Raw genomic sequence first — 14,450 nt, 5'->3', positions numbered from 1 at the left:
CCAAGATTCACAACTAAATTTAATCACTGACCCTTATTAGCACCTTTGAGTTACAGTCTGATCTATTAAAAGAAAATAATTCTACCTAATCTCAACGGTATAGCAAAAAAAAAAAGAAGAAGAAAGAAAGGAAAAAGAAAAAAAAATCTGTTTAAGATGCAAGCACTTGGCATATAACTGGTACTCAATAAATGTTCCATTCCCTTCCTTTTCAAAACAGTCTCTCTTTTTCAGCTGATAACCCTACTGTCATTGTTGCCTATAAAAATTTATCACTCAGGTATTTTCAAGAGTTAATGTTTGACTGAGTTATACAGAATGATTTCTAATTAAATATATACATAGGAGATAAATGTTACTAGAAAGCACTAAAATTATAATCAACATGTTGCTACTATACATCTTAAATATCAAAGCAATAAATTCATGTGTAAATCTCAAACGTTTTCTTACCTTAGCTCTGTGTTCAACATTTGCTTTTCTATCAAGCAGAAGACTAACCACTTCAGTTCTTCCTTGGAAGCAGGCTAAAGTAAGGGCAGTGTTCCGATTGGTTTCTATCTGAGCATTTATGTCAGAGCCCATGTCTAACAAGAGCTTAACAGCAGCTGTATGCCCATTCATAGCTGCTAACATCAGAGGAGAGATGCCCAATTTGCTACCAGTTCTGGGGGTGCAGGTATGGGGAAAACAAATGGGAAAATATATATTTTAAATGACATAGAAAAACTGGAGATGATATATAATTCTAATCTAAGATTATTTTGCAGGATTGTTTAAAATACCCATTTTTCTCAACCCTAGTTAAGTCTCTGAGATATTACCAGGACTCCATTAGAAATATTTCATTAGAATTTTTTTGTATTTCACTCAACATAATGAGCTGGGCTGGAAGGTGATTAATAAGTTATTAGGATAAACTTTCAACCTTAAAGCATGTATTATCTTGCTTAATAAAAGCTTCTAAGATGTTTACATTTAGTATCATAAGAAAAAGTACTCAATATTTTTCAAGCTCTGTATCAAGTTTTAATTACTTAAATAAAGTTCATCTCAAAAATCTCTAATACTTTGAATGCCAAATTTGTAATAAAGGGATTTATTAAATTTGGCACTAAAAAATAGGTGTTCTACAAATATCTATAACAGTCTTACTGAATAAGGGGCTTACAGAAAGGGAATACAACTTGCCTAGAGTTAATCTCAGCTCCTGCATTTAGTAATATTTTGATGATGTTCACATAGCCACCAGAAGCAGCCAGACTTAGAGGTGTGTAATCAGAAACATTCCTGTGCTCTTTATTTGCCCCTCGAGCTAACAATAGCTCCACCACCTGAAAATAAAATAGAAAAAAGTATGTTTTCTTATGGAGAGACAAATTACCAAAGTGTGTATTTTTAAATTTCTTTTTCTGGTATACTGTACAACAAAAGAAAGTGAAAGTTCTTCCTTCATGCTTTGCACAAAATCAGCCTCTAATGGTAGCAGGAGGTCTTAGAAGCCAACAAAGAGATACCTTCTCAAGTAAAACCCATGTAGAAATCTACTAAAATGGTATAGCGTGTTCATGAAAGGTCTGGACTGAAAATGTTGCAACATGCTTTGGAAATTAATATTTGTTATTTCACCACAAAGCGGTAAAACAGAGTAATATGGGACAAGATTTTTTCGTATTATACATGTGAATGTATTTAACATATTTTTAAACCTTTCAATCAGTAAGTATTTTAAAAACATGGAATAAAAGGTCCTGTATTTTCACAAAATTATGAAAATTTTCTAAGATAACATTGAAAAACCTTATATACATTCACTACCTAGATTTTAGGTCCCACCTACTGGCAGAATTTCTGGGTGTATGGTTTTGTAAGAAATTGCCAGGCTATTCTTAAAGTGGTTGTACTATGCACACTCCCTTCAATAATGCATGAGTTCTAGTAGCATGAGTCTTGGCAACACTTGTTATTGCCAGTTGTCAATTTTAGCCATTCTAGTGGATGTGTAGTTGTATCCCACTGGATCTTAATTGCATTTCCTGAAACCTAAAAATATTTAGCATTTATTTAAGTACTGATTGGCCATTCACAGATCATTGTCCACTATGTCATTTAATGCCTAAACAATCCTTTGACACAATATTCATTTTCATTTTATAAATAAGATATAGAGAAGTCAAGACTGGCTCAAGATCATAGCTCTTACCCCTGCTCTTACTATTAATAATATATCCTAAAATACTAACTGGCAAATAATAAATGTTAATGAACAGTGCTTTATCTTGCATCTCAGCAAAGCTATGTCCAATTTTAGATATCACATTCTTTCCATCACTTTTTGCTTTCAGAACGAGTGACAAGGTTATAAAAACAAGAAAAAATATGGCGTTAGGCTATTTTATAAACAGTACAGTGAAAACTCTCATCAAATTTCTCAAGTTTTCTCAATGCCATTATATTTTCTCAATTCTTTCAGAGAACTCTTCTGCTCCCAAAACATCCAATATACAACAGAAATGTATGATTTTATAGTAAAATGACTTTCCAACATTTTATTATACCTGTTCTATTGACACCAAATTAAAGTAACAAAGTGTTTATAGTCAAAATTGTTACCCTAACATACCTCAACAATTGTTGTAACCTAATCTGTTACATTTTAACAAAAATATGTAATTCATAAAAATTACAGTGCCCTATTGGCTTTAATGTTACTTTTAAATAAAGAAAATAAACTAATTTCTTCTTGACTCAATGTTGAAAAAACCTGTTCTTATATAAAGCAAGTATTTTTTCAAGCTAAATAATGATTGAAAGGCAAAATGATTGAAAGTCAAAATTTTGCTTTAAGGGATTTATGGGGATTTTTACTTTTTCTGGAATAGTAGAAATAATTTATCAAATTAAGTAGTTTATTTTTCACTATCTTAATATTTGGCTTATAATACTTTTAACTTATCTATTGCCCCTACTATGAATTATAGAAGAAAAAAGTGACACAAGTAGAAGAAACAAAACAGTAAGGACAGGCCAGGCTCCTTGTCTCTTGTGTGGAGTATTCTAGTAACAAGTGTATCTAACTATCCATGTATATTAATATCTATTCCAAATATAAGGGAACAAAAATTACGGAAAAAAAATGCCTATATTATCACTGTTAATAGATTTCAGTCCTTTTTAATTTACAAAATGAAGGATTACCAAGCCCTACCTTCCTGCACTTATGTAATTTTATTAGATTTCCCATTCTTTTGTATAGGAATTATTATATCTCTTAAAATTGTTTATTTATTAGTTTATTTAAAAAATCTAGTGGGTTTAACTAACTAGAGTTCAATATAACCTTAAGTGCTATGACTTGGGGGGAAGTGGGGGAAAAAGTTACTTTAAGATGCTCAAATGGGAGGTAAAAGTTCCCCAGTTTGCTCATCAGAATACCTTTACATATAATATTTCAAGAAGGATACTGACATAAAGGGTGAAATAGTCACGATGGTGAAGGGATTGGAAAAGGTATTCTTAGGCTAACAACCGAAACAAGACTTGTTTCACACAAAGAATAGGTGACTTCAGGAAAAAAAAGTCTGAAGATAGAAAAGGGTATAAACCTCTTTCTATTTGTTTAAAGAACAAAACTAAGAACTGTAGGGAAACAAAAAAGGCATACTTCAGGCCTGATAAATAGGAAAACCTTATAAAAGAATATGAGAAAAAAGATTTTAAAGCTAAGACACTGATCTGAAAGACACTGATCTGAACGACCTAAGGTGCTTTCCAAATCTAAGATTCAATAATTCCTTGATAGAGAAGGGAATCTATGGAGACAACACATCTGGTTTATATCCCCTGTACAAAGGACTGAATTTGAAAAAAAAAAAAAAAAATAGGGGGGGTTATCTAGCTGATTATAAAATGCCACAAGATACATAAGTGACTGTAAAGCTATATTTTCTTAAGCCTAGCTAATCTCTATCAGTTGTTCTAGTTTCCTTAAAAAAAACAAAAGGTCAAATAATCTTACCATCTTATCTGAGCACCTTTCCTCCAGAGTTGAGACAGGGTGGGGAAAAATCAAAGCAAGACAAGAGTTCTCAAAACTCATAAAAATTGAATATTCTTAATTCCCTACTAATCTTACAGACAGCAACAGAGACTGGGATTAAGCACCTTCTATGCCATGTACTATAGGGCAGGCAAAGATGAGTGAATATAGGCCCTGTACATTAGGAACTTACTGATTTGACTTGGAATAGTCTTTCTCCTACCCTAAACGCATGGCATTACTACTTTTAAATGAGCAGGATTCTAAACAATGTGTGATTTTTCTGGCAAGATAGCTTATGCTAACAATGATACTCATCTTTTTGTTAGTAGATAATAGTTTCAGTTATTGTGATAAATCTAAATGTCAAAGCATTGTTCTGATAGAAAAAATAATGTAAGTGAAAGTACACATTTGCTAAACACAGAAAGGAAAACAATTACACTAAGGGGAAACATTACCTCCTGTCTTCCTCCAGAACAAGCCAAGGAGAGTGGTGTGTCCTTGGTTCTTTCAGACTGGGCTTCAATGTCTGCACCATTGTCCAGCAATATTTCCACAACACCAACATGACCAGCTGTGGCAGCCAAGATGAGTGGAGTAAAACCTGGAGAAAAATAATGATCTTCTCACTACATGCTAAGGCAAAAGAACAAAATATCTAACCTTCAAAATAGGACTAAGAAATAATGTTCCTAAATAAATTTTTTGACCAGTATTCCAAAAAATAAAACAAAAGCAGGCCCTACCTTTCTTGTCTCGGTGCTCTATACTAGCTCCTCTCTCTAGAAGTGTTTGTACCAGTTCCTCGTGGCCACCAGCACAGGCAAGTGTTAGCGCCGTGTCATGATTACTCTCAGTCTATAAGAAATTATTTTTTGATTAGTTCATTAAATAACTTAAGATGTTAATATCAAATACATAATATGCAAACATACCAAATACACACAAATACATATGTACCACTCTACAATATCAAGCATTTGAAAAGCAAGGTTTACGGACGGGTGTGGTGGCTCACGCCTGTAATCCCAGCACTTTGAGAGGCCGAGCCAGGCAGATCACGAGGTCAAGAGATTGAGACCATCCTGGCCAACACGGTGAAACCCCATCTTGACTAAAAATGTAAAAATTAGCCGGGTGTGGTGGTGTGTGCCTGTAGTCCCAGCTTCTTCGGAGGCTGAGGCAGAAGAATCGCTTGAACCTGGGAGGCAGAGGTTACAGTGAACCAAGATCACGCCACTGCACTCCAGCCTGGGTGACAAAGCGAGACTCTGTCTCAAAAAAAAAAAGGAAAGAAAAGAAAAGCAAGGTTTACTTGTTTCCATATTAGTAGCCAACTTGTGAGTGTTCTAAAAAGGCTACAAGCATCAAGAAAAATAAAGTACGACTTTCAATCACGTGATTGAAAGAAATACTGTGGATTAACTTTTGCTTTCAGCCATTAATGGAGAAACATAGATCAGATTTATTTTCCTATTTCAAATAACTAAAAAAGAAAAAAAACCTCTTTGAAACGATGGTGTTTAGACAGGCAGTGCAGAACAGTGATCTCTGAAGACAGAAATGATTAGCCCAACTTACAGCCTGGAGAGTTTCCAGGCTATAGTGCAAGGAGCAAGTATCCAAACAGAGCCTGGCAGTCTCCCCAACTTGAGAAGACAGAATTTACAGAGATCAAGGTGGCTAGAATTCATGGAGCAGATTACTGAAGAGCAGAGTACTGCAGAAAGGGTACTCTGGAGATGTGCAGAGGATTCCCCTCAAATCTTCAGCTGAGTTTTGATCAGTCCATGTGCATGAGGAAATTATCCGAGGCCAGGAAAGGACCACCAGAGAGAGTCAGGCTGAATAATACCCAGGGCTCACACGGGGCCAGGGATAGTTTGGTTCCCACCAGCCAGAGTAGAAAGACCGCAAAACACACAGGATGTCAAGTAGAATCCTCAGTAGTAGGGCCAAATTAGCAGTTGTGGACCCACCTAACAAACTGAAAAGTAGGCCTTGAAATTAAAAAAAAATTGTTTCCAAGTAACTTAGCTGTATTTGAGAACAAAGCCCCAAAATACTTAAAGGAACCAAACATCCAAAATATACTGTGTATTTTCAAAAACAAAGACTATTATAATGAGGCATGACACTATCTACATATGGTTTGCTTCTGCCTTCTGCTAATGATAATGACCAACATTAGATTCACCAGTGTTCATACTCTGTTATAGTTTCAATGCTAACCTAGCGAACTATCTAATTTCTCATACTTTTATTTTTTATTTTATTTTATATTTTTGAGGTGGAGTCTCGCTGTCACCCAGGCTAGAGTGCAGTGGCATGATCTTGTCTGTCTGCAATCTCCTCCTCCTGGGTTCATGCAACTCTCCCTGCCTCAGCTTCCTGAGTAGCTGGGTTTACAGGCCTCTGCCACCACGCCCAGCTAGATACCTTTAGTAGTCTACAAGCAACATGTGACTATTAGCATTTGAAATACGGTTAGTGTAACAGAGGAACTGAATTTTAAATTGTATTTAACTTTAATTTAAATGTAATAACTGATACTCAATTTGGTTATTGGAAAACTTAGGATGTCTCAAACAATTTGAGTAAATGAATCTAATTTTTGACTGCACATTTAATCAAATCTAGATACAAATTGAGTATTTCCAATGAAATCCAAATTCAGATATACTTTAAGTAGGGTGACAAATCTGAGACTGAGGGGGTTTCTGGGATGAGGGACTTTTGGTGCTAAAACAGGAAAGTCCCAGGAAAACCAAAATGATTTGATCACTCCAGCTGTAAGTCTAACATGCCCACCAAGTTTTGAAGACTTTTAGTATGAAATAAAAATGTAAATTATCTCAGCAATTGTGGTGTATTGATTACATGACATGTTAAAACAATATTTGGATACATTAAATTAAATAAAATATATTTTAAAATTCATCCCATTTGTTTCTTTTCACATTTTTTAATGGCACTACTAGAGAATTTAAAATTACAAATGTGTCTCATCTTATTTTTCAACTGGACAGTGTTGCTCTAACCATTTCCCTCACTTTCACATATGTATCTCTATTATAGTACTTATCACCCATCTGCCTTTTATGTTTATCACCCACAGAGACTATAAATTCCTGGGAGGTAAGGAACATGTCTTGTTCATGTTTGTATTTTTTACCTGTAAGTGATATATTACTTAGGAAATAATAAATGATAGTTAAGTAAAATGAATGGCAATAGCTGCAAAAGGTCATAGATTCAAAAACTGTTACTAATAAACATAATAAGCAAGGGACTATATATGTAGCACTGATTACATTTACACATTGTATTTGTAGAATGTACATAATAATTATAAAAAGGAAAAGCATATTCTCCCAGAATGTAAATAACTCTAAAGACCAAATTCCATGATAAGAAATGAAAAACAAAAGACAAAAGGCAAAATCAGTAAGAGTTAAGAAAAAAGAAAAAGCCTACTAGTCAGTGATGAAGAGGGAGACCGCAAAAGCTGCTCTGCAGAAGAGGCTGGCAGAGAGCAGAGCTACTGACTGCAGAGATCAGGGATGGCCACAAGGGAGAGATGCACCAACTACAACAATGGAGAAGGACATGAAACTTAAATGAGTGACAGCTCTGACTGTGTTATAGTATTTGATCTTCATTTCAGGTTTATAGGAAGAAATTATATCTGATTTCAGAGAAAAGGAGATAAAGGCTCTGATAAATAACTTCCCGATGACCACATAAGCTAACAACTGGTAGAGATGTGCTTTAAAAAACCCAAGAAGATCTTGATAACAAAATCCTGCTCTCCCCACTATATCACAGAGGGTAAGGCAAAGCAGATTGTGCTAAATATAATGTTAAGTGTATATGTCTTATGTCCACTCTACGTTGGTGCATATGCCATCAGCAGAAGAATCAATTTTATGATGAAGTTTATAAGGCTTCTAAAATTCTTCCAGGGTTTAAAGAGTAATTTAGGAAAGCTCAAATAGAAAATGAAGAGATGTACATAAAATTTGTAAAAGATAAGCACGGAAAATTTTAGTGGATCAGTAAAATGTTTTTTCCAATATTATAAAACATAAATTCAACTGACATTTATTAAGCACCTTTTATATTCAAAGCACTCTACTAAGTGCTCTAGGGTTGACAAAGATAATACAGGACTCAAAGGAGCTTACTGATTACAGGGCAAATTCAGGTTCAAACTAGGAGACAAGCATAATAATATATTATGAGATTTCAAGAAACAAACATTTAAAGCTAAGAAAGCAGCTTTAAATTCCTTGTGGAAATGAAGTTAAAAGTGGGCAACTCCATTGTATTTCTGCATTAACAGAAACTAAACCAACTAACATGACAATCTTTTAAGATAATAATGAAAAAATTTAAAAAGCCTGAAGTGAGGCTTCCATCCTCCTAAAAACACCTACACAATCCCGAAATGGTAAGAAATATCACTCTGTTTCTCAATACATCAATAAACAAATGAACTGAAATAGAAATTTGGGTTAATATTAATAATGACAAAGTAAAGAAAAAAACAGGTGTTTCAAATACTGCTGATCATGGAAATAATTATAATACAGCTGACTATTTTGTAGAAGGCAAAGTACCAATTAAAGGAAGAATCCTTAGACTCAAATTATATTGCACAAAGTTACATTAGTCAAGAAGTTATATTCCTTGTCACACATCTAAGAGAAAGTCCAGAACCTAAAAAAGTAGATGTCCAGAGCTTTAAGAGCTCATTCAGGTTTATATTCTAAAGAAAATTTCAGTTAGCCCATGATGCCATAATATATACACCATTCTATACCATTAATAGAGGTTGTTATGATGAATTCTGGCTTATAAAACATGATAAAAAAATATATTTAATGTAAAAATATTCTGTAAGTTATCAACATGACTATTCAATTTTATAATGGTGGTATAGAATGAAAAACAAGAAATAGTAACACAGATGGCAATACTGAAGGAAAGACAACTTTTAATGAGCTGAAATTCAGGTGAAAAAGCACTGAACTGTGTGAAGTGTCTTTAAAAAAGGAAATATGCTGGGTACAATGGCTCATGCCTGTAATCCCAACACTTTGGGAGGCTGAGGCAGGAGGATCACTTGAGGCCAGAAGTTTGAGAACAGCTGGACAACACGGCAAGACCCCATCTCTATAAAAAATTAGCCAGAAGTGGTGTGCAATGCCTGTACTCCTAGCTACTCATGAGTTTGGGGCAGGAGGATCGTTTGAGCCCAGGAGTTCATGGCTGCAGCAAGCTGTGATGGTGCCACTGCACTCCAACCTGGGTGACAGAGTGAGACCCTGTCTCAACAACAACAACAACAACAACAACAACAAAGTACATCTATTAATTACTCTTTTTTTTTTTTTTTTTTTTTTTTTTTAGAGAGTGAGTCTCACTCTTTTGCCAAGGCTAGAGTGCAGTGGCTCACTGCAAGCTCCGTCTCCCAGGTTCACGCCATTCTCCTGCCTCAGTCTCCCGAGTAGCTGGGACTACAGGCGCCTGCCACCACACCCGGCTAATTTTTTTTTGTATTTTTAATAGAGACAAGGTTTCACAGTGTTAGCCAGGATGGTCTCCAACTCCTGACCTCATGATCCCCCCGCCTCGGCCTCCCAAAGTGCTGGGATTACAGGCGCGAGCCACCATGCCCTGCCTATTAATTACTCTTAACATAATTAAATTACCTTGAAAACTATTAGGACTTAAAAAGCTGAACATTTTTTTAGACTTCCACAACCTTCGAAATCCTTAATATCTCATTCTCTAACCCAGCCAGGTTATATGTAAGCTTAAAAAGTGGGATAGCACTTCAAGGTATTCAATAAATGAGAATAATCAGTAAAATAAATAATCTATTAAAACCAGTTCACATGAACAAGTAGAATGCATGTATTTTAAAGCAGAATGCTTTAATGGTAGCATATTATATATATCACTGTTAATTAATTTTTGCTGGCCTCTTTAATTTCTCATGTTAAATCACTGTGATTAAACTGTTTTTATATTGCAAAACCAATAAGAATAGAGAAAAATATTCAAATAATACTTATACCATTAAAGGTAAAATATAATTTTACATACTTAACAATTTCAGTCTTGATATGTCACAAGTGAAATTTGATGTCTACCCTTCTTTAAAATAATGAATACATGTTAATTATTAAAAAGTGAAAGAAAGCAAAATTCTATAAACATCTATTTTTTTTTTTTTTTCAGTTTTGAAATGTACTAGAATAAGGTACTCCAAGTTCAAGAAAAGACTTCAGAGGCTTGAGAATAAAAACAACAAACAATTTAGGAATATAGGGAGGACATGTGACATAAAAGAGGCTGGAACAAGTTTTTATAGCCCAAGAACAAAACAACTGATTCTTTCTCATTGGTAGTGGCTCCTAGAATCGATCATATTTTACACAATAAAATACAAAAAATATTTAATTAACTCGTGGTATTCAGTTCTAACCTTCAAGTCAGAATTATTGTTCCACATAAAGCCTGTGGTTTTAAAAAATCTCTACATAATTCCTAATTTCTGTATGTACAGAACCCACAAATAAGTTTGGTTATACCAAACTTAAGTAAAATAAACTCAACTTAAGCAAAATAAACACAAAGGTCAGAGCTATGCTATCAAAAGATATAATAAAAATAGTCCCAAATAATTCCTTCAAGCTATTATTTATTGGTTTTCTAAAACAGATTTTGATAGCAGCAAAGTATGTGGTATTCACTTTAAAAGTTTTGAAAATACCTAGACAAATTCAATTCAGTAAAACTGGAGAGTTGGAAAGTCTATGGCACACCCTTGGCAAGTGAGTTCTAGTTGTGTAGCAGAGAGTTGAAGCCCCTTATGGAGAATGCAAACTCTTCAGCATTTGTCAAGGATCAGAAATAAAACATATGATTCCTGCTAATCCTTGTTAAAAATATTAGCTCCTGTCTAAAACGTTCAACTAAAGCAGTTAAAGGTCTGACCATTTTCCAGAATCATTAGCATTTTAAAAGGAGTTATACTTTGAGGCTTTAAAAGATTAACATTTCCTTTGTTCTTCCTTACATTTTGATGTTAAGTATGCAAAGATGAAAGACAAATGATCTCTAGGCAGTGGACACGTTTCTGTGATCCCACTTACCAGGCTAATACAATATAATTCAAATTCAAGGTTAACACATTTAAGTTAAAAATAAAAAACAATGTAACGTACTGTAGTGGTTAATAAAAGAAAAGAGTCTAGAGCCAGAGTGTCTGAGTTCAAAAGCAGGCTCCACCACTAATTAGCTGTTGGGCAAGGTAGTTAATATCTTTATGTCTTACATTCCTCAAATGGAAAATGTAATAATAATAGTACCTACTTCATGGGATTGTTACAAAGATTAAGTTAAAGAAGTTAATATCTGCAAGGTGTTAAGCCTGTATGTTAGGGTTTGTTACATAAACAGATGAAAGATCTAAGTATTAAAGAATGTTTAATCTTTCAGAATAGCAATATTGGTATTAATTTCTTCATTATATTATTTGCCACAGTACAGTATTATCACACATAATCAAAGTACTCACTCTGTAAGAGCCCACAGAATTTCATTTTCTTATCAAAACAAAAACTTTGAGTTTTTGTTTGATTGAGTACAAAACCATCTTCATTTTTAATCACTTAAATTACCTGCTTGATATAAAAACTAGTTTTTTTTTTTTTTTTTTTTTTTTTTTTTTTTTTTTGGAGACAGAGTTTCACTCGTCACCCAGGCTGGAGTGCAGTGGTATGATCTAGGCTCACTGCAACCTCTGCCTTCTGGGTTCAAGTGCTTCTCCTGCCTCAACCTCCCGAACAGGTGGGATTACAGGTGTGTGTCACCATGCCCAGCTATTTTTTGTATTTTTAGTAGAGACAGGATTTCATCATGTTGGCCAGGCTGGTCTCGAACTCTTAACCTCAGGTGATCCGCCCACCTCAGCCTCCCAGAGCACTGGCATTACAGGCGTGACCACACCTGGTCAAAAACCAGTAAATTTTAAAAACATCAAAAATTAAAGGAGAAAAATGGTGAACAATTATTTTTGCACAGTATTTTTTTCCAAGGTTGGAACTTTTTCATCTCTAACTAAACACATAGGGTAAAACTCCACAGAGAGTAGTTTAACTCAGGTCTGGCTAACCCAACAAATGACAAATCTTGATGTAGAGATCAGATAAAAAAAGTATATTTTTAAGGAGTCATAGTCAAATCTTTCTATAAAAGCATGTCTACTATGTTTAAAATGTAAGTTTAAAAATAATTTTAAAGAATTACATGTAACTTCTCAGAACTAATTTATAATATAATGATAGTTGGTGAGTGGTACAGCCCAGAAAAATCATTTCACCATCACTAAAATAATTTCATATTCAGTAAAATCAATGACTGGACAAACTTTTCTGTGCCTGTTTAAAAACATTTTTATAAAGAAGTCTTTTTACATTTTGGTGAAGTACTTATTCTTGCTAATGGATCAATTCTTGGGCCCACAAAAATCAGAAAACTACTTCTTGCTAAACATAATAGCCTCGGCTGTGTGCAGCGGCTCATGCCTGTAATCCCAGCACTTTGGGTGGCTAATGCAGGCAGATCACCTGAGATCAAGGAGTTTGAAATCAGCCTGGCCAACATGGCAAAACCCCATCTCTACTAAAAATACAAAAAAATTGGCCAGGCGTGGTGGTGGGCGCCTGTAATCCCAGCTACTCAGGAGGCTGAGGCAGGAGAATTGCTTGAACTTGGGAGGTGGAGGCTACAGTTAGCCAAGGTTGCCACTGCACTCCAGCCTGGGTGACAGAGCGAGACTCCGTCTCAAAATAAAAAAAAATAAAAAGCCTCAAAGCAAAAAAGACTGGGGAAAAATAATGCAAATTCAATGCCAAGTTCAAACCAATTCTACAATGCTATCAATATTAAATGTAAATAAATATGACTCATCAAATGAATGTCTCGTATTTTTTTTTAAAAGGCTATGTAGATGGTGGTTAAGAGTGTTTTTGGGGTGTGGTGGGACACCTGTAATTCCAGCTACTCAGGAGGCTGAGACAGGAGTTTGAGACCAGCTTGGGCAGCATGGCAAGAACCCGTTACAAAAGAAAAAAGAATGGTGTCTTTGAATTCACGCTGAATGATTCCCAGCCCCGCCGCTTCTTAGCCTAAATGAAGTGACTAAACAAAATGCTTAACCTCTCTCTTAGCTACAGTGTCTTCTTCAGGGAGATGGGTATTAAGAGTAGCTACATCATGTATGTGGTCTGAGGATTAGATGAGACAATTCCTTAAAAATAGTCCCTGGCAATTTTAAGTACTCAACAACAACAAAAGTCAGTACATAAAAAACAACAGACATTTGGGCAACAAGTAAGAACAGAAATAAAATTCCTTTTTCATAGTGTTACTGAGAAACATTTTAATAAAAAGGAAACTTTATTTTTAATAGGTTAAGAGTACATGCCCTTAACGGTCCATCCAACACAAACACACACACACTCACTCTTCTCTCTCTCTTTCTCCCCACGTTACCCCTGCTAAAATTCAGGCTTTATTATAAAGAAATAATCATACATAAAATTAAAAGTTTTATAATATACACACCCCAGGTACCATCAAAATACAAAAACTAAGTAAACTGCAAACATTTCTTAGTCCTGATGGCCATGTACTCTTGACCTTATTCAGCAGTCTTCTAAACTAGACCTCTTAAATTTCTTCAGGATAAAACACATAGTATTCTCTCCAATCTCACCTTGCCCTGAGATTTCACGGTCAACTACTTTTTAATAAAAAATTACGCTTAATAGCTCTCAAGCTTTCTAAAGCTTAACTTAAACAGTGTCTTCCCCCCACTCCATATTATTTCTTCAAAAAGTGCCTGGAATCCCGTACAGCTAAATTTTACAAATACAGACACAGACTCACCATATATTTCAATCAGTAAGATGAGAATTTTCAAAGATGATATATGATATCAATCATGTGCATGACATACAAAAATATAAATCTTATGTTAGAACCTTTTTTCTTTTACATGCAATCCATTATATATTTCAAACCATATCTTCTATTAATTTCTTATTAGAAGAAGATATGCACTAATCTTAAATAAATTATTTCTTTTATATCCTCTTGTAAACTCAAGTTAAAAAAAGGTTACTTGATGACCTTGGAAACCAGACCATCACATAATTATCACTAATAGTCTATATTTAGCATTTTATTTTTCAAATGTGAACTTTAATTAATTTAAAACTGGCTCAAGACTTTGCCTAGAGACAAAGCAGTCTTTCATGGTTTAAATCTCTGAAAGTTAATGTTTTTAATTATGGCATAATTCCAATGAAAAAACCATCTCTCTTAAGTT

At 34.4% G+C, this 14,450-nt stretch overlaps 1 protein-coding gene across 12 annotated transcripts in view; it reads right to left on the bottom strand.

The window, feature by feature from the left end:
• Window positions 1–14,450, bottom strand: part of ANKRD17 (ankyrin repeat domain 17) — a 187,410-nt gene that overhangs the window by 45,924 nt on the left and 127,036 nt on the right. For 11 of the 12 annotated variants that reach the window (XM_055297355.2, XM_055297358.2, XM_055297357.2 and 8 more), the window contains 4 exons: window positions 4,789–4,900; window positions 4,501–4,646; window positions 1,192–1,334; window positions 454–667 (listed from right to left, as the gene is read on the bottom strand). In XM_055297355.2, the coding sequence (XP_055153330.2) occupies window positions 454–667; window positions 1,192–1,334; window positions 4,501–4,646; window positions 4,789–4,900 (615 nt within the window). Of the gene's footprint in view, window positions 1–453; window positions 674–1,191; window positions 1,335–4,500; window positions 4,647–4,788; window positions 4,901–14,450 lie in introns of all 12 variants that reach the window. The other variant, XM_055297356.2, reaches the window with a different exon arrangement.

The sequence above is a fragment of the Symphalangus syndactylus genome, chromosome 10 (genome assembly GCF_028878055.3).
Source record: "Symphalangus syndactylus isolate Jambi chromosome 10, NHGRI_mSymSyn1-v2.1_pri, whole genome shotgun sequence".
In the NCBI taxonomy this organism is placed as follows: domain Eukaryota; kingdom Metazoa; phylum Chordata; class Mammalia; order Primates; family Hylobatidae; genus Symphalangus; species Symphalangus syndactylus.
This window is presented reverse-complemented; position numbering and strand designations above follow the sequence as displayed.